At 38.2% G+C, this 21,518-nt stretch overlaps 1 protein-coding gene across 3 annotated transcripts in view; it reads left to right on the forward strand.

Annotated features, from left to right (window-relative positions):
* Nucleotides 1–235: 235 nt before the first annotated feature.
* The window catches only part of FU (kinase family with ARM repeat domain-containing protein), a 52,399-nt gene continuing 31,116 nt past the window's right edge, over nt 236–21,518 (forward strand). Inside the window, exons 1-6 of one of the 3 annotated variants that reach the window (XM_010247691.3) lie at nt 236–440; nt 533–662; nt 753–827; nt 20,197–20,289; nt 20,356–20,430; nt 20,582–20,674. In XM_010247691.3, the coding sequence (XP_010245993.1) occupies nt 573–662; nt 753–827; nt 20,197–20,289; nt 20,356–20,430; nt 20,582–20,674 (426 nt within the window). In that variant the 5' untranslated portion in view covers nt 236–440; nt 533–572. Of the gene's footprint in view, nt 441–529; nt 663–752; nt 828–20,196; nt 20,290–20,355; nt 20,431–20,581; nt 20,675–21,518 lie in introns of all 3 variants that reach the window. The other 2 variants (XM_010247690.3, XM_019196338.2) reach the window with 2 other exon arrangements.

The raw sequence follows: 21,518 nt of genomic DNA on the forward strand, positions 1-21,518 counted from the left end.
TTCTGTATAAAAAAATTTGTGAGTTTGGACCGGACCGAGACTGTACAAAACCTAGACCCAAGATCGAAAGTTCCGGGCCGGGCTGAAAAAGATCATGACGCCCACATTCGCAATTTCACATTATCCTAATTATTATTTTTTCATCCCCATTCGCGCCTTTCGGCCGCGCTTCGTAATTTCAAAAAAGAAAATTGAAAAACGAATTCTAACCTCGCCATCACGGTATCACCCAATCAACCATCTCGATCCTTCTGTCTCGCTCTCTCCATCTTCACTACAAGCCTCGAAACTGCAAATCGAAGGAGATCGTGAAGCTGCGACAGGGACCTTCGAAGCACAGATCCCGATATTACGAGTTCGTCAAGTCCACTCTCGCTGGCATTTGCCATTTATCCTCTTCGTGCTGATTTTTCTCTTCTGCATATTAGGGTTCCGTAAAGGTCGGTTCCTCGTAGTTCTATTTATTCAAGAAGCCCCATCAGTAGATAAAATCTGCGTCATTTGTTGCATTATTCTGATAATCTTCTAGTAGGCATTGACGGAAAATAAGCTTCGATTCGCGTAGTTGAAAGATGGGTGTCGAGGACTACCATGTGATAGAGCTGGTCGGAGAAGGTTCGTTTGGGAAGGTATACAAGGGAAGGCGGAAGTATACAGGCCAGGTATTGGTTGCATTTTCAGTTCTGCTGTGTAGCTTGAGTTGTTCTAGGATCCTCATCTACTGTTGCTTTTGGTTTTATTTTGACGTACAGACTGTTGCAATGAAATTCATCATGAAGCATGGCAAAAGCGAGAAAGACATCCATAACTTAAGGCAGGAAATTGAGGTAATTTTTGTAGTGCCTTTGATAGAGTATTTTCTTCTTCTTTATGTTTTCCGGAGACTTTGGCCAAAATGCTGTCTTGTTTGAGGATTTATCATTCTAAATTAATGAGCTGGTTAACCATGAAGACGGGGAGAGCCAGATAAGAGTGGTCAGTTGACATAACTAGTTCAATGAACATTAGTTATATATTAGATTACTTGTATTTAACCTAATGCTCCATGGAAAAAGCACAAAATCTGTAGGAGATCCCAATTTTTTGACTCCATCTTGTCAAAGTGCCAATGTGCAGTATTGACCCTTAATTGGTTTTCCAGATCGGTTTTATTTTTCAGAGCTTCATCTTATGTATAGCTTGATCTGTTTATGAAGACAATTTAATTTTTAGATTCTTATATGAAATATAACAGTACCATCCTAACCATGGAAATTTGTAAGTTAGTGTAAGCGAAATTGATTCATGGCTTAAACTCTAAGAAAGAAGTACTGCTATATTGTTCGAAGCCAAAAAGTAGCTGATTGTGCCTTTATAGTGTTTCTTTTGCAAGTTATTTGGCAATTGCATTAAGAGGTGCAAGGGCCTTCTAGTGCCCCATGTGCAAGATGCAAGGTGAGATTGCACATTGACAAAGCAAAGCACAAATTTTAGAGAAAGACAAAAAAAACATTAATACATAAGAATATGAAAACTTGAATTTTGAAAGCAATTAGACATTTTTAAAAGCCTGTTGTCTCTAATCAAGGTAAATGTATAAATATAAAACAAATTAGTGAAAGCATATAAATGCGGAACATATCCAAATTGCTTCAATCACTCAACAACTCAAGCATGTGAAAATGTTGATGTTTTTCTATACCACTTAGTTGCATTATGTAAAGTAGCTTTCAGATGTTAGACACCTTGCATTTCTAATCTTGAGAGGTTGGGGCATTTACATTGATATTTCTTAAGGCCCATTGGGGTGATACAACAAAAAGGCCTATTGGAGCAATTCCCAACCCCATGTGATGGGTTTGGATGCAATGCCATTGGCTTGATTTTTTTGCTTGTACATATAATGGAATTGATTTTATGATTTTAATCATTGTCCACTTTATTTTAGTGTTAGGGATCAGAAATCAATAGTGCTATTCATTGATTTAAAAGACGTGCCTAAGTGCACAGGCGAGGTGCATTTTGGGTAGGCGCCTTGCCCAAGTCCTAGGCACATCACTTTCAAAAGGCGCATGCCTGATGCGCCTTGTGCCTTAGCCTAGTTGTGTGCCTTTCGAAAACTTTTTGTTTTTTTTTGAACCTAGAGAACCCCTTATTTGCTAATGTTGTTCATTCATTCATCATAATAAAATATCTTCTTAAAAGGCAATTATAATTATAAAATCATTATTTTTTTGTGTGAAAATTACGAATTGAAGACCCTAACATGGACTTGTTTGGGCTTGCCTTGAGGGGCGTGGCACAAAGGTGGCTCGTAGAATCAGGAATGTAATATGTTTTACATCACATTAACTACTTGAAGTAATGCAATTGAGAAAAAAAAGAGATTGTGGGTTTTACATTATTGAAAATGTTTTATATGTTTGATTTTATTTTTAAATTTTCATTTGAATACACATTACATGTTATGTTTACGTATTTTAATTATAGATAATAGGTTTTTTAAAACATTTATTTTAAAGTTTGAGTTTATATTTTTTATTAATATTATGTTTAATATTTTTTGATTTTTTTGCAACTTTTTAATTTTCTGACATTTTAAGCATTTTTTTTTGTTTTTTGTGTCTTGCCTTGTGCCCTTGGGTGCAAATTGGCCCTATGCCTTTTTGTGCATTGTGCTTTTAAAACACTGGTGCTATTCTTGTTTATGTTATATTACTATTTTGAACAAGAAAGATGACAAGAGCTTTGGGGTGTCAATAGAACCCCCAAAGGGCCTTTTATATTTTACAATACGTACCATTTAGTGATTTAAAAGGCATGCCTGAGGTGCACAGGCGAGACGCATTTTGGGGTATGCGCCTCGCCCAGGTCTTAGGCGCACCCCTTTCAAAAGGTGTATGCCTTGTGCGCCTAGGCATGCGTCTGATGCGCCTTGCGCCTCAGCCCAGGCGTGCGCCTTGCGCCTCAGCCCAGGCGTGCGCCTTGCGCCTCAGCCCAGGCGTGCGCCTTTTTAAAATTTTGCGCTTTTTTGCTGCCCCTATTTGCTAATGCTGTTCATTCATTCATTGCAATAAAATATCTTCTTAAAAGGCAATTAAAGTTAAAAAATCATTATTTTTTATGTGAGAAATAAGAATTTCATACCCTAACATAGACTTGTTCGGGCTTGCCTCGAGGGGTGTGGTACAAAGGCTACTCATAGAATCAAGAATGCAATATGTTTTACATCACATCAGCTACTTGAAGCAATGCAATTAAGGAAAAAAAGAGATTGTGGGTTTTACATGCTTGAAAATGCTTTATATGTTTGCTTTTATTTTTAAATTTTCATTTGAATACGCTTTACATGTTATGTTTATGTATTTTAATTTTAGATAATAGGTTTTTTAAAACATTTATTTTAAAATTTAAGTATATATTTTTTATTAACATTATGTTTAATATTTTTTGTATTTTTTGCATTTTTTAAAATGTTTTTGGCATTTTTTTGAAATTTTTGATTTTTTAGCTTTTTTTTTGTAATTTTGTGCCTTTCTTAAAAAGGCGCGCACCTCGCCTTGTGCCTCAGGCGCAAATTGGCCCTTGCGCATTTTTTGCGCCTTGCACTTTTAAAACACTGATACCATTACAAGAAAGCCCTTATGGAGTTGAAAGGAGGGCAAAATAAAAAAATAAGAAAAAGATACAAAATACAATAGGGACTATTATTATGCAGTAAATCAAAACTCTCCACAATCCCCCTTAAATTGTTACGGAGTCATAAGCATTAGTTTGCTCACAAGAAAGAGATGTTTAGATCTCATCATAGCCTTATTAAAAATATCAGCAATCTGCATATTTGTGGCCACATGAGAAAGTGAAATAGAACTAGCAAGAAATAGGTCTCTAATAAAGTGACAATTCACCTTAATATGTTTAGTCCTTTTGTGGAAAACTGGATTTAAGGTAATGGTGATAGAATAAAGAGGAATAGGGGTAGGAAGATGAACATCGAGATCCTTAAAGAGAGATTGTAGCTAAACAATCTCACTATAGACATATGACATAGCTCTATTCTTTGCTTGTGTACATGACTTATAGACCATTTGTTGTTTCTTGAGTTTCTAGGAGATGAGGGAATCACCATTCACCCATGAAGACACACCACCTGGTTGTAGAACGTTTGGTTGTTGGGGAAGCCAACCTAATCAACATCAACATACACCCTCAATATAATGGGAGAGAAGGAAAAAAGAATAGTCATGTGATTATGTTTCATGAATATACCAAATAATCTGATGAAGAGTGGTCAAGTGAGGTTGACGGGGGGCATAGACAAATGACTACTTGATCTATTGGGAGATGCCAATATGAGTCATAGTAAGATAAATGAGAGACCCCACAAATTGTTGATATAATTATTAAAAGGCGCGCCTAGGTGCACATGCGAGGCGCATTTCAAGGTATGCGCCTTGCCTAGGTCCTAGGAGCAACCCTTTCAAAAGGCACATGCCTGTTGCACCTCATGCGCCTTGTGCCTCATCCCAGGTGTGCGCCTTTTGAAAATTTGATGTTTTTTTGCTTTGTTTTGAACATAACAGTTGGGCTGGGGGCTCCGCTTGGACCATCGTGCCACACCCCTCAAGGCTTCGGTGAGTGAGCTAACTGAAGCTTCGAGAACCCACCAATTTGGTAATGTTGTTCATTCATTCATCTTAATAAAATGTCTTCTTAAAAATCAATTACAACTGAATCATTATTTTTTGTGTGAAAACTGTTATAATTCGGTTCTGCCTTAGAGTTCTATTTGTCTGAGATCAGTTATGTAGAAGGAGAAAGGTGGAAGAAAGAGAGAAAGAGAGAAGAGAGAAATTCTGGTTCGAACTGGAAGACTCAACATAACATCTCCCAGTCGGCCAGGCAGTATTTATATTATTAAAAATAACTGAAAAGACCTATGTGCCCTTACTTAAGTTAGGAGCACTGGTTCCAACACAACATTATAGATCAGCAACATTTATCTAGGTATAAAGACAGAAATACCCCTACGCTAACACTCCCCCTCAAGCTGGTGAGTATATATCATATACTCCCAGCTTGTTACATATGTAGTCCACTCTTCCCCGACTCAAGTCTTTTGTAAATAAGTCAGCCCACTGATTTCTTGTATTAACATGTGTAGTGTCTAGTTCTCCATTCAACACCTTCTCCCTCACAAAGTGACAGTCAACCTCAATGTGCTTGGTTCTTTCATGAAACATTGGATTAGAGGAGATATGAACTGCAGCCTGATTATCACAATAGAGCTTCATTGGAGTGTTAATGTTGTACCCTACTTCCTGTAGAAAGTTCCTTAGCCACACTAATTCACAAGCGGTGTGCGCCATAGCCCTATATTTTGCTTCTGCACTGCTTTTTGCTACAACCGTCTGCTTCTTACTTTTCCATGTCACCAGGTTATCTCCCAGAAACGTGCAATAGCCTGTAGTAGACCGCCTATCAGACATAGAACCGGCCTAGTCAGCATCAGAATACCCTTCTATTTCAAGTTTTCCGCCACTCTTGTATATCAGACCGCGACCCGGAGCCCCTTTTAGATACTTCACAATTCTCAGAACTGCATTCCAATGAGGAATCAAAAGTTTTTGCATGAACTGTCTTACCACACTAACCGCAAATGAGATGTCTGGTCTAGTAATGGTTAGATAGTTCAGTTTGCCCACAAGTCGTCGGTATCTGCCAGGGTCTTCAAACACTTCACCCATATCACTTCTTAGCTTGGTATTTGTGTCCATGGGTGTTTCAGCTGGTTTGGCACCCAACAAGCCTGTTTCTTCCAACAAATCAAGCACATATTTTCTCTGGCACAGGTTAATACCATACTTGGATCTTGCTACCTCTATCCCCAAGAAGTATTTTAGCTTACCCAGATCCTTTTCTGAAAGTGATCCTGCAGATAAGTCTTCAGTCTGTCAATACCAATGTTATCATTTCAGTAAAAACAATATCATCTACATACACCCCCAACAGTATTTTTCCTCCCGGAGAGTCATGACTAAATACAAAATGGTCAACTTTGCATTGTTTCATACCAAACTTCTTTACCACCTCACTAAACCTACCAAACCATGCTCGAGGAGACTTTTTAAGCCCATATATACCCTTCTTAGTCTGCACACCTTACCATCCTCCCCCTGAGCAACAAACCCTGGAGGTTGCTCCATATAGACCTCCTCGAGTAAGTCACCATGCAAAAAGGCATTCTTGATATCAAGCTGATATAGTGGCCACTCATACATGGCTGCAAGAGAGATCACAACACGAACTGACCTTATCTTAGCAACCGGTGAGAAGGTCTCTGTGTAGTCAATACCATAGGTTTGGGAGTACCCTTTTGCAACCAATCACGCTTTTAGGCGTTCAACACTACCATCAGGCAGATACTTAACTGTATAAACCCATTTACAACCAACAACTTGCTTCGCAGGAGGAAGAGCAGTGAGGTCCCAAGTATGATTATGATGAAGGGCTGAGAGTTCTTCTTCCATGGCTCGGCACCACCCTGGAGAGGCAAGGGCTTCCTGGACATCTTTAGGGACAACAACTGATGATAACAGGGTGACAAACTGGCGATGGGAAACGGAAAGGTGAGTAAGAGAAACAAAACTAGAAATGGAATGAAGGGTGCAAGTACGTTTACCTTTCCGCAAAGCAATGGGTAGATCAAGCTCAGATGCTAAGTGCGGGTTTGGTGTTGGATCCGTCGACGGAGATGTAGCCGGAGTAGTAGCTGTTGCGCGTGGGCGATGTGTATACACATGACGGATAGGTGGTGGCACCAGAGGCAAGGGTTTGGTCACCGCTGGAACAAAGGAAGGAGGGTCGACAATGGGAAGTGGAAGAGGAGGAAGAAGAATCACCGGACCCCAAAAAGAACGGAGTAGACTCAAAGAAACTGACATCAACACACACAAAGGATCGTCGAGAACCAGGATGGTAACACCTATACCCTTTCTGGGTCCGAGAATAGCCAAGGAAGATGCACTTGAGAGAATGGGCATCGAACTTGTCATTCCCAGGACCCAGATTATGGACGAAGCAAACACACCCAAAAACTCTCGGCGTAAGAGGAAAAGGAGACAAAGTGGGAAACAAGACCTGAAGCGGAGAATGACCATCAAGGATGAACGTGGGCATCCGATTAATCAGAAAGCAAGAGGTAAGCACTGCATCACTCCAAAAAGGTTTGGGAACATGCATGTGATGCATGAGGGATCTTGCTGTTTCAAGGAGATGGCGATTCTTTCTCTTAGCCACCCCGTTTTGTCGTGGGGTGTAGGTACACGAGGTCTGATGTATAATGCCGTGTTGGTCCAGGTATTCCTGAAATGATGAGGATAAATATTCGCGGCCATTATTAGAACGAAAAACTTTGATGTGGGTACCAAATTGGTTACGAATCTCAGCATAAAATTTCTGAAAAATGGTAAACAATTCACTTCTTTTTTTCATTAAATAGAGCCATGTCATCCTTGAAAAATCATCCACAAAAATGACAAAATATTTGTATCCATTATATGACATCACTTTGTAAGGACCCCAAACATCTGAATGAACTAAAGAAAAAGGACTCGACACACGGTTATCAACCCTAGAACTTAAGGGAACACGATGGTGTTTCCCAAACTGACACGACTCACAATCCAAAACAGAAAGCTGACTCAAGGACAAAACCAAGGACTTCAAGACTTTTAGCGACGAATGACCAAATTGGCAGTGCCACTGTAGAGGAGAAAGAGATGATTGGAGAGCTGTTGAAATTCTACCACCACCACCGTCAAGATAATACAGTCCACCTGCTTCATGCCCTCCACCAATCTTCATCCCTGTGTTGAGATCCTGAAAAACACACATAGAAGGATAAAAGGTAATGGAGCAGTTAAGTGATTTGGTCAGTTTACTAACAAACATAAGGTTAAAAGGCAATTTAGGAACATACAAAACTGAGGAGAGGGATATACAGGATCTAGGTCAACATTACCAACACCACAAATTGAGGATGTGGAACCATTAGCAAGGGTGATAGATTGTGATGTTAAGTAATGAAATAAGGAGGAAAACACACCTGGAGTTCCAGTCATGTGATTGGAGGCTTCAGAGTCAATGATCCAGGGATTGGGTGTGGATGCCAGACAAGCCATACCTGAGTGAGCGAAAGTTGCCGTGTTCTGCTGTGATTGGATAAACCTCTCATATTCATCACGGGGAACACTCACCATCTCCTTCACGGGACCATCTGTGGATGTAGGAGGCATCTGATCAGATGAATGATTCTCTTGTCTAAAGCTGGAAACTGAGTCACCGGTTGCGGCATGATTGGCCCAGGTTGAGAGAGGACCATGTAGATCATAACAATAGTTGATGGTATGTCCATCCATACCACAATGAGTGCACTTCCTCGGGCCTGAGCCACGTCCTCTACCACGGGCTCCCCCTGAATCTCTGCCCCTAGTACGACCACCACCACGATTATGAGTAGACCCACCATTGCCACTTCGGCCATACGCAGAACCACTACCACCACCACGGCCAGACTGAGCTCCCCTAGCTTCACCTCTAACACCACGACCTCTCGATACAACAAAGGCAGATCTATCTAAGATATTAGAGTTCTCAGTAGATCTGATAGAATTCCTCCGGAGTCGAGCAAATACCTCTTCTAAGGAGGGAAGAGCTGATCCTCCTATTATCTGAGCCCGTACTGGTTCATATTCAGACTTTAGTTCTGTTGTTGTTGAATCTTGACATCAGAAGTGAGAGGATGATAGACATTCAACTTATTACGTATGTTTCTCATGTTGGCATAGTACTCCTCAAGACTCTGATTGCCCTGTTGCAGGTTAAAGTACTTCTGATACAACTGATAAACTCTGGTTGTATTGTCCTGCCCCGAATACAATTTCTTCGTATGGTCCCACACATCTTTGGCAGTATCAAGAAACATGAAATTCACACTAATCCTTTGTTCCATACTGTTCCACAACCATGTGATGATCTGAGCATCCTCTTGCTCCCAGTCTTCATACTCGTGAGAGTCAGAGGAGGGTTTCTCCTCTTTGATGTGTTTTACCTTCTTTGCCTTCAGAAAGATTTCGACAGATTTAGCCCAAGGCACATAATTCTCTCCATTTAATTTAATGGAGGTCATCTGAACATTCAGGTAGTTTGTAGGCACCATCACACTAGGTTTATAATCACTATTATCTCCCATTATGTTATCACTGATTCTGCACACTTGCTGAGTTCTATTATCATTGAGATCTGCACACTACACACCACTAGGTCACACTGATTGCAGCACTTATTGTTGCTGGAATGTGTGCTTTTTACACCACAAACCCTAGATCACACCTGTCACACTGATTTCAGCACTTGTTGTTGAAAAGTGTGCTCTTTACACCACAAACCCTACTCCTACAGCTACCTGAAATCTCACCACTATATGATCATATCTCTTCCTTCGAAATGCATAAAGAAACCAGCATAAACCCTAGCACATTACTGTCCGAAACCCTAGCACATGGTCTGAAACACACTTCCTATTTAATTCATAACAGATACCATGCACTGAGATCTCTTACCTTATCATTGAAGTAACAACCATACGGGCAGGAAATCAGTCCACACACGACAGCCACTGCACACACAACAGCCACACACGACAGCCACTGCACACACAACAGCCACACACGACAACCACTGCACACACAGTTCGGCCCTCTATTCTTCCTCTACTAGGAGAGGGCTATCTCAGAAATCACAGCCACCGACCACATACAACCTGACTGGAGGCATAGAAACCTCTAAGGGAAGGGGGCGATCACTCCTTTTCAGCCCTTTCCCTTATCTCTAATCGAATGCAGAAAAAAGAGGGAAAACCCTAGATAGGGTGCGCTGAGAATAGAAACCTAGGCAAGCAGAAATCTAGGCAGATTCAAGTTGCTCTGATACCATGTTATAATTCGGTTCTGCCTTAGAGTTCTGTCTGTCTGAGATCAGTTATGTAGAAGGAGAAAGGTGGAAGAAAGAGAGAAAGAGAGAAGCGAGAAATTCTCGTTCGAACTGGAAGACTCAACATAATATCTCCCAGTCGGCCAGGCAGTATTTATATTATTAAAAATAACTGAAAAGACCTATGTGCCCTTACTTAAGTTTGGAGCACTGGTTCCAGCACAACATTACAGATCAACAACATTAATCTAGGTATAAAGACAGAAATGCCCCTACACTAACAAAAACTAAGAATTTAAGACCTAACGTGGACTTGTTTGGGCTTGCCTCGAGGGGCGTGGCATAAAGGCGGCTCGTAGAATCATGAATGTAATATGTTTTACATTACATTAGCTATGTGAAGTGCTGTAATTGAGTGAAAAAAGAGATTAGAGGTTTTACATGCTTGAAAATGTTTTATATGTTTGATTTTATTTTTAAATTCTCATTTGAATATGATTTACATCTTATGTTTATGTATTTTAATTTTAGGTAATAGGTTTTTTAAAACATTATTTTGAAATTTAAGTTTATATTTTTTATTAATATTATATTTAATATTTTTTGATTTTTTGATTTTTCTGTCATTTTTTGATTTTTTAGCATTTTATTTTTGAAAATTTGCGCCTTGCTTCAAAAAGGTGCGCTCGCCTTGTGTCTTAGGTGCAAATTGACCCTTGTGCCTTTTTTGCACCTTGCGCTTTTAAAACACTTTGTTGATAGATAGTGGCATTAGGAAGTAATGAACCTTTGGACTTTGATAACTTGACATTCAAATATAAAGAGGTATCAACTTGCTTATTAGTAAGATTGACCAACTTGACAAGATTAGAAGCATACTTGTGTGGACAGATCGACCCTGATCACTTTTTTAGTCCTTAAGTCCTAGAAAGTAAGTGAGATTGCTACGAGAGCACCCTAGTCCTTCATATGAAACAAACTATGAAGAATGGATTTAAGTGTTCTAATTCCCTCTTCATCATCCGTAGTCAACTACGTCATCAATGTACAGGAGGATTGTGATACCTTGAGGTCTTTTATGAATAAAGAGATAATAATAAGAACTTTGGCTATATCCAACAACAACATTGAGATCACAAAATTTCTCAAACTAGGCTGGAGGAGCCTGTTTAAGATCATATAGAGACTTATTCAACTTGTAGACAAGAGAAGGATCATTGCAATACTCAAGAGGAGGTTTCATATACATTGCCTCCTTTAGCTGGTCATGAAGGAAAGTTTGCTTCCCATCCAGTTGATAAATGGACTATAAGAGTGTACAACTAACAAAGTCAACAAAACATGAACTGTAGTAATCTTGGCAACTGGGGCAAATGTATCTTTATAATCAATACCAAATTCTTGTGTACCCCTGGCAACAAGATGTGCTTTGTATCGATTTAGGGAGCCATTAGACTTTAACTTGATGGTGTAAACCCATCTCCTCCCAATAATATAGGCATTTGAGGGTGCAAGCACAAGTTTTCAAGTGTCATTCTCGTGCAAAGCATGGACCTCTGTATCCATGGCTTCTTTCCAACGAGGGTTGCTATTGGCTTGTTGGTAGGTACAAGGAATATCTGTAGAAGATAAGATAGCAAACAAGTAACTATGGCGGAGATGAACATGAGTAAGAGGGGTATATGAAATATTAGGAATATTTGAAAGGAGTATCACTTATAAAGGAGCAGTTGTGGGACGATTTGAATTGGGACAAAGGGGGGTTGTAGACTTAGGGACTGGAACATGTAGTCACTTGCAAGAGAAGATGTGACAACTTCAAAAGAGGAGGTATTGTGTAAATCAAAGTCATATAAAACAGAAACTAGTGGAGCAAGTAATCTAGCAACTCCAAACAAAGAAGGATATGTGCTCAAGAAAAATAACATTAAGAGATATACATTGAATTAAGGCATGTCTAGGTGCACAGGTGAGGCATATTGTAGGGTAGACGCCTCGCCCGGGTCCTAGGCGCAGGCTTTTCAAAAGTTGTACGCCTGGTGTGCCTTGCTGAGCGCCTTTTGAAAATTTGAGGCTTTCTTGGTTTTTTTGTGTCTAGTGGCTGAGCTGGGGGCTCTGCCCCCGGACCCCCGTGCCACGCTCCTCGAGGCAAGCCACCAAAGTTTCAAGAACCCCCTATTTGGTAATGTTGTTGGTCCGTTCATCCTAATAAAATGTCTTCTTAACAAGCAATTAAAAGTATAAAATCATTATCTTTTGTGTGAGAACTAAGAATTTAAGACCTAACGTGGATTTGTTTGGGCTTTCCTCGAGGGGTATGGCAAAAAGGCAGCTCGTAGAATCAGGAATGTAATATGTTTTACATCACATTAGCTACTTGAAGTAATGCAATTGAGAAAAAAAGAGATCATGTGTTTTAATTGCTTGAAAATGTTTTATATATTTGATTTTATTTTTAAATTTTCATTTAAATATGCTTTACATGTTATATTTATGTATTTTAATTTTAGATAATAAGTTTTTTAAAACATTTATTTTAAAATGTAAGTTTTTATTTTTATTAATATAATGTTTAATATTTTTTTTTGATTTTTTGCATTTTGAATTTTTTGGCAATTTTTTTGATTTTTTAATTTTCTTTTGATTTTTGCGCCTTGCCTTCCGCCTCGGGTGCAAATTGACCCCTGCACCTTTTTTTGCACCTTGCACTTTTAAAACACTGAGATATATGAATACAATGGAAAAATGGATTATAACATAGAAATCCCTTATGGTTAGGATTATAACCCACAAAGGTACATAGTAGATTGAGCAGGCAATTTAGAGCATTCACGAGTAAGGAGATACATGAAACATAAATGACAAACACATGAAGAATGGATAGTTCTGGTTGATGACCAAGTACTATCTGAAAAGGAGATATATTAGCAAGAAATGAAGTAGGAATGTAGTTGTTCAAGAGCACATCCATACTAGTTGCCTCCACACAAAAGGAATATGGTGCATGTTACTCTTGTAATATGGTCCTTACAACACTAAGAACATGCCCATTGTTGTAATAAGGTCCTCACAATTTCTAGACCACTTCATTGAATTTGCCTCCCCTGAATCTGAATGAAGGATACATACACATGATTGAAATTAAACTTGTATCATGGTGTGAAATAGCCAAAATGTTGGGAAGATTTGACTTGTTCTGAAGAAAATAAATTCATGTCTACTTGGTGCAATCATCAATGAATAATACAGAATACTTATATCCCCACCAAGGAGTAATACATGAAGTCCAAATATCATTATGTATAATTTCAAATAGAGAAGTAACATGTTTATATTTGTAAGGAAAATGCAAAGTATGGCTTTTACTCACAACAATAACACATGAAGTATCAAAAGTATGTAGAAAGGGAATTTTATTTCTTGTAAAACCAGAGTCAAATGAAAACTTCAATTTTTTAGAATGAGGATGACCCAAATGTTCATGCCACAAATCCCACACATCATTTCTTTGACCCAAAAATGAATTAGATGAGGAAGGACTGAAGTAAGTTGATGACTTAGCTGTGTGTGACTTCTTGAACTTTAATGCAAATAGGCGGCCCAACCTACGCTCCTTCCCTTTCACCTTACTAGTGCAATGGTCCTGGATCAAGCAACCATCGAGAGAGAAAGTAAGAATCTGACCTTCATTAACAAGCTGGCCTACTGAAAATCTAAAATAAGGCTAGTGATAAGATTAGGGACAAACAAGGCTTTGGTAAAGAAAAGGAAATGGAGGGTGAAAGCTTAAGGAACAAATCATTACCACCAATGATGATGCTCAAATTTTCACCACTGGCAGTAGCAATGTGTTTATGATGAGTTTCGATATAATTACTTGAGGGTTTGGGCTAGGCTTCAGTCATATGACTAGTAGCCCTAGAATCGATAATCTAAATAGGAGAAGCAGAAGAATAATAACTAGAAAACTCACTAGATAGGCCAATATTAGAAAAAAATAGAAGAGATAGTAGAGAATACCAATTGTTGGGTTTTTCTTCATTCATAGGTGCAAATGATTCACCTTTAACAGAAGAATCAGACTTGGTAGAAGTGATCTCAGAAGTTTGGCCTTTAGTCACCTGGTATGCATAAGGTTGGTTCTTTTTTAATGAATAATGAAGTATTTTATTAAGATTAATAATAGTAAACTGACAAGTACATACAAACCAGAGTTACCCGAGAAGGCGCAAGTTGCTGCTTAAAACAAAGTAAAATTACAATTGAGCCAAGAAGAAGTGATCCTTGTTTACCTCTTGCTTAGCTAGTAGGTTAGCCAACTCATTTTCTGACCTTCTCTCCCACTAAACTCTAATTGTGAGATTAGAAGTAAGCCGCTTGGTTCTTCTTTTGAGCACCCTTAGGTGGTTGAATAATGCTATTTGGAATAATACGACCATGTTGCTTGTAGTAAGTACACACATATGTTTTCTTACAATGGGAAGTGAGGTGGCCAAAACCTTTACTAACATAGCATTGAACCTTTGAGAAATCCTTAGTTGCTGGCTTCTTACTCCCTTGTGCAACAAAGGCAATATCAACCTTGGAATATACTAGTTTTCCATCAATATTAGCAACAGTCATAAGTCTAGTCTCCTCCCTTAGTTGTTCTCCCAGTAGTGAATCCAAATTTGGAAGGGTTTGTCTACTCAAAATATTAGATTTTATTATTTCATACTTAGGTCTAAGCCTCATTAGGAATTGCTTCACCTTTCTCTTCTCATAGTGCTCCTAAAGATACTCGAGTCACTATGAGGAGTCTGAATGTTCAATGTGAACGAAGGATTAAGGTATTGTATCGATACTGGTGTGTCCATATCAATGATTTAAAAGGTGCGTGCCTAGGTGCACATGCGAGGTGCATTTTAGGGTATGCACCTTGCCTGGGTCTTAGGCAAGTATTTTCAAATGGTGCGTGCTTGGTGCACGTCGCTTTTCAGCCCAAGCGCGTGCCTTTTGAAAATTTGTGCATTTTTGTTTTTTTTGGGGTTTTTTTTTGCTCATTGAAGCTTTGACCCCATATTTGCCAATGTTGCTCATTCATTCATCCTAATAAAAGATATTTTTAAAGGACACTTAAAGTTATAAAACCTTTGCTTTTTTATAGGGATTAAGAATTTATGACCCCAATATGGACTTGTTTGGGCTTGCCTCGTGGGGCTTGGTACACACCTTTTAGAATTTTTTGGCATTTTTTATTTTTTTAGAATTTTCTTTTTGCATTTTTACTCCTTGCTTCGAAAATGCACACAACTTGCCTTGCGCTTTGCTTCTTGGGCACAAAATGGCCCTTGTGCTTTTTTTCCACTTTTTGCTTTTAAAACATTGGTCTAGATACGTTTGGACACATCGATACAAAAATGTTTTAAAAACTCTAAAAGGGTTTAAGACATCTTCTGAGACTCTCTTCTTATTATAAAATAAAAAATAAAAAATAAAAAAAAGAGTATTGGCCATATTGTTGTGCACTGAAACCCATATTGTGTATGGGTGTGTATCAATATTTTAATCCTTGATGTTAACTAGTTCATATTCTACCCACACTTCAATACTTGATTTGATGTTGTCTTGACATGTTAGACTAATGGTAAACCTTCTTCAAGTAGGCATACATCTCATAAGCCATTCACATCCTTTTTATGGGTATAGCAATGTGAGACACAATGGGACCCAAAATCTAGGAAAATATTTTTTCATTTTCCAGCTTCCATTGCGAAAAAGCCTTGGTATCCATTTCATTTGTTTGAGTAACCTTCCCATTCAAATAACCTTTTGATCCTTTTCTTTCAACAATGAATTCAAAATGGAATTTCCACATGTTGTAATTAATTGTCAAATTTCACTGGAATAATATCAACCTTCTCAGCCATTGTAGATAATGAATACAATACAAAAACAAGGTGACGGCACTCAAATTGATTTTGTGGAGAAAAATATGGTGATCAACCAGCCAAACTAGATCAAGATACAGTCCAAGCACTAAAGTGAATATCACGACACTGAAACAAAGTGGGTTCCTCAAAGGAAAGCCCTTAACAGCAAAGCCGAAATGATTATGGTGCAAAAAAGGAATTTTGCAGTACTGTTGATCTCAAGAGAGGATCAAAGCCCTTCTAAGAACTGATCAAAACCTTGATCAGACCAAACATGTAATAAGAGAGTGCTAGGCGATGCCAACTTGGGAGTCTTAGGCTGATTGTATCAACTGTTTAGAAAAAATCAAAGAAACACCAACTCTTCAGGCATCTTTTCCAGGAAAGCGTACTTCCTTTGGCTGATCAAAAGAGCCTTCAGACAAACCTCAAATAGAAGTCAATGACAGTCTAAAAGCTCCTCAAACATGAAACAGCCTTTCAACACTCAAGGTTTCAAATATGATCAATAGCTGGTAGAACCAACCTGCTCTGATGCCATGTTATTCTACCAGTTTGAACAAGAGAGAGCACAAAGAGTTAAGGGGTGTTAATAGAATGAATCGATCCCCACCCCAAAGAGCCTTGTACATATTAAAATATGTACAATTACAAGAAAGGCCTTAAATCGCTGAAATGAGGAAAAAGATAAAGGACTAAGAGAAAAATGCTAGATACTACAGGGACTATTATAATAACATACATCCAAACTCTCCACAGTTTATTTAGTGGAACTTTGTTGTTTGAGATCCTATGCACAACAAGCTTTTTAGGTATTCAAGTGGTCCTATTTTTATTGTTTTAATAGTCAATATACCTTTAGTAGTGTGCAAACACCAATAAAAAGGTGATTTAGAAGTTAATAGACCACTACAAAGGTATAAAGCACATAAAATCATATAAAAGAGTGACTAAAAAAAATCAAATTTATAAATGGTGCATGCTTGGCCCGAGTTGCAAGGTTCAAAGTATTGATATGTATAGTATTGGGGGCTTCCCGATATGCCCCTATAGGGGGTGTTTTAGGGTCTTGACCGGTTCAGATGGTGGATGAACCTTAAACCAGCCCCTTTGAATCAGATTCAAAAAAAACTAAAAAAAATTAAAAAAAATCTATCAATACTACCCGATATGCCACTATTGGCGTATTGATATTTTGAACCTTGCCGAGGTGTGAGGATCACCAGATGTGCATCTCGAAAAGGACCGTGCTTGGGTTGAATTGAGGTGCTCAGCTTAAAGTATGCCTCACCTATGTGCCTTTATGTGCCTTAGGTAGACACACTTTTTAAAACATTGCAATTGGTGTTTTGCAATTCTTCCAATTTGAGAAGGTGTGAGGATCACCAAATTTGCAATTCTTCCAATTTCTCATAATGTAATCCACTGAGAATGTTTTGAAGTGTTTCATGGTCTTGATCCAATACACTACCTTTTTTTTTGATCAATAAGACAATTCATTAATTATCACAATAAGAATTGCAAAGAGGAAGGCAAACTTTCTTATCTTCCAATTTCAGCTTGAGCCCCAAGAAAGGAAACAAAAAGAGAAAGAGAAAAAAGAAAAAAGAAATCTAAATTACATTTGTGCCTAGAACATTGAATCCTTGTCCACCCCTTGTTTAGCTAACCCATCAGCAAAAGAATTAGCTGATCTTTTTACCCAACTGATTTTGACTTCCATTTCTCGAACCAACGATCTGAATTTCTTCCTCACATTGCTATAACTCCATAAACCATTATCGTCTTTATTCAGCCACCCTACCACCACCTCCGAGTCCCCTTCAATTATGAGTTTTCTGATATTCATCTCCCTAGCTTTTTGGACTCCTTCCATAACTGCATGGATCTCAGCTCTGGAGAGTCACCCACTCCAATTGGGTCTGAGAACATGGCAGAAACAACCTCATTCACATCCTTGAAAACACCCCCAATTCTTGATTGTCCATGGCCCCCTTTGCTACTTCCATCAAAGTTTAGTTTTATGAAACCCGCAGGTGGGGGAGTCCAAGACACACTCATTATTGCTTTAGTCTGGGAACAACTAGCAAGTTACCCCACTTCCTCAGCATGTCATCCACTGTAAAATCTATGAATAGCTCTAGGGATTTCATCCACTGTACAACCCTTACGCCACTTGAAAAAAGGAGCAAAAAGACTTTGCAAATTTGATGGAGGATTCCAAGTACACCCAAAAAGAGAGAAAGCCCACTCCCAAATAGACTTTGCAAATTGGCAAGATACCAGTAGATGAAAACCAGTCTCCCCATCAGCTTTACAAAGAACACACCAATGAGGGGACAGACAAGTATTAGGCCTCTTCTTTTGGAGCAGATCACCAGTGTTGAATCTTTCCAGAAAGGCTTCATAGCAAAAACTACCAACCTTGGGGGGAATTGGCCTGCACCAAACCTCATTAACAGGGAAGGGGAGGGGGGTTACAGGATTGGACTGGCTTAACACTTTAAAGAAGGAGGCACAGGAGAAGGAGCCAGTAGGGGTGGGGATCCAGATTCTAGACTCTTCCTTAACAGGGTCTAAGAAAACATCATCAAGAAGTTGGAGGAGACTCGAAATACTGTCAAGGTTTGAGTGTCTCGCAGCCCTTCTCAGACCCAAATTCCAACCAAACCTAGAATTGGAAGAGGAAGGAGTAATGGATCTAATACACTACCTTCAATGTATGCTTTTCAGTTACTGTATCCTTTGTGCTATTTTGCTCCTTGAATAGTCTATTGTTTCTTCCTTCCCAAATAGTCCACAGAACAGTTGCTCTTGTGGACCTCCACACATTTTTCCCTCTTTTAGGTAAATCAATTAGTCCTTACCTGAACAGTCCAGCCACATCCAAAAAGAGAAGCAAACTGCTCCCAAATGCAAGACACAAAAGGATAGGAGATTTGTAAATGGAAATGGACCCACCACTTGCATTAGAATGGGTAGAAATGTAGGGAGAGGGGGACCAATGTAATCTTCTCTTTATGAAGCAAATCACAAGTCTTTTTCTTTCCAACTATTCACCAATTGAGGCATGATTACCATCCATTCATAAATTGTAATTGAGTTTCTTTAGTCTTATCATGAGTAAATGGTGATATTATTCTTAAATTAAAGCTCAAGATAATCTTTTTATACCTTTGTTATGCTTTGCTGGTCACACTGGTATTTTAACATTGTCATGGGTTCTCCGTACATGTGTTTAGTTTGTAAAGTTTGAGATACTTCAAGGTGCAGACAACACACGTGAGGAATAGTTTGCTTATGAGCCATGAGTTGTGATTGATGTACAATGAAAATGTATCCATCATGTATGGCAAGCACACACACACACACACACACACACACACACACACACACATATATATATATATATATATATATATAGAACAGTAAGTCTCATAGACGTGGATAATTGTTTTAAAAAATATAAAATTTAAAAGAAAAGATCAGAAGTATCAAGTATGTTCATGCTTTACTTACCTCTCAGGCCCAATAAGGATGAATGCAACTTTCACCTACTTTGCACAATGAAACTCCGAATCATTAATATACAAAAAATAGTAGAAAGCAAAAAATAAAGAAAATTGATAAGAAAAATGAGAGAGAAGTGAAAGGAGGGTTCTTGAAGGTAGAAGTAGAAGGAAGAAGAAGATAGAAGACTAAGGGGTGCCAGGACCCAGGAAGGATCCCTAGCTGACCCATCTCATCAGCATTTGTACTTACCATAAACTTGACAAACAAATTTACCCCCAATAGGGCGTCTAACTAGAAACATAATAAATAAAAGAAACAATGGGCCATGGCCCAAGCCCTATAAGTGATAACTTATAACAAATAAAGAATAAACACACATCTGTCAACAAAAGTAGTTACTATATTCTTTGTGGTTGTTTATTTATCAGAAGGGAATCTTGGGACCTTACTGCTTATGCTTTGGAGTAAGATCCCCCTTTCAGCTAGTGTTTTGCACCTTAATTCTTCTTAATATGAAACATCTTTATTATAAAGAATCCTCCTTCCTCTTCTTCCTCCTCATCCTCCTCTTAAGGAGTCTTATGCCTCTTATGTTCTGAAATATGCCTCAGCCTCCAAATAGTGGAATGCCTTTCGTCATGCCTCTGAATGTTAAAACATTGAGATAAAGTTCACTTCACACCTTTGTGTTTTAAAGCATTATTTCTACATATTGTTGTTTTTGGATATGACATGATTAATGATCACATATCAATTTTTTTTTTTTTTTGTGTTCCTGATGGTTTATTGGATCATGCAGATTCTAAGGAAATTGAAGCATGAAAATATAATTGAAATGCTTGACTCATTCGAAAGCCCACAAGAATTTTGTGTTGTTACAGAATTTGCTCAGGTAATTAATTTCTAATATGGGTAATACTTAATTACATGGACAACAATGACACTTTCCTGTATGCAGGGTGAACTCTTTGAGATTCTTGAGGATGATAAGTGCCTTCCAGAAGAACAAGTTCAAGCAATTGCCAAACAGTTGGTATTTTCCTTGCTGAGTCTTTGCTTCCAGTAGAAATATTTGTCCTATCTAATCCTGGTTTAATGTCATGAAAGTTTTTCATATGATACTTGCTTTTATCATTATCCACTAATTGTATGCTTTTTTCCTTAAATTTTTTTGGGTATTTCAGGTGAGGGCATTATATTACTTGCACTCCAATCGTATTATCCATCGGGATATGAAGCCGCAGAATATCCTCATTGGTGCTGGATCCATTGTTAAGGTTGGTTGATCTGGAGAAATACCCTACCTTGCTTTTGTTAAGCTGTCATAAGGTGCATCCAGGCTGCACTATGAACTTTATGATCTTTAGAATATTCCCCCTTTTGGTGCATGCATGATTTTTGAGGCACTTTGAAATGAATTATATATTTCTTTGGTTGAGTATGTGTTTTGCCTTAGGCTAGCTAGTTCACCCTTTACAGAAGCGACTCAGGGTGATCAATCTTATATAATTAATATATGTTTTTTCCTCCTCTCGTTTTTAAACACAACCTCATTCTTATTAACATATGGTCTATGTTTTGGGAATTTTATGTTTAAAAGGTCTCGTGGATTTTTTCCTTATCCTTATTGACTTTGGTTATTTGTATTATTTGGATTCTTTAGTGTTGAAATTTATTTGGGAGTAAACTGGTCTTTATGCTATCATTGCAAAAGGTTATAAATAGTGAAAAGGAGGTTCATGCCTCATATTTTTCTCCTTATCTAAACTTGTGTTATCTTCTTGTTCTCTACTTCTCTAAATTGATACATCTAAGTTCTAATCTAGAAAAGAAACAAACGTGTTTTAGATTAGCCATAATGACCAAATGGTTAGCCTACTATGCATTAATAACGTTTAAGTCATCCATACACTTAACTTTACCCAATGATTCTTAGGAGAATAATTTTGTGAGTTGTTCGCTCACTCACCAAAGCTCCAAAGACCCCATATTTGCTAATGCTGCTCATTTATTCATCCTAATAAAAGATATTTTTAAACAACACTTAAAGTTATAAAACCTTTTTTTGTAGGGATTAAGAATTTAAGACCCTAATATGGATTATGGACTTGTTTGGGCTTG

The sequence above is a fragment of the Nelumbo nucifera genome, chromosome 1, assembly GCF_055504915.1.
Source record: "Nelumbo nucifera cultivar China Antique chromosome 1, China Antique-T2T, whole genome shotgun sequence".
NCBI lineage: Eukaryota > Viridiplantae > Streptophyta > Magnoliopsida > Proteales > Nelumbonaceae > Nelumbo > Nelumbo nucifera.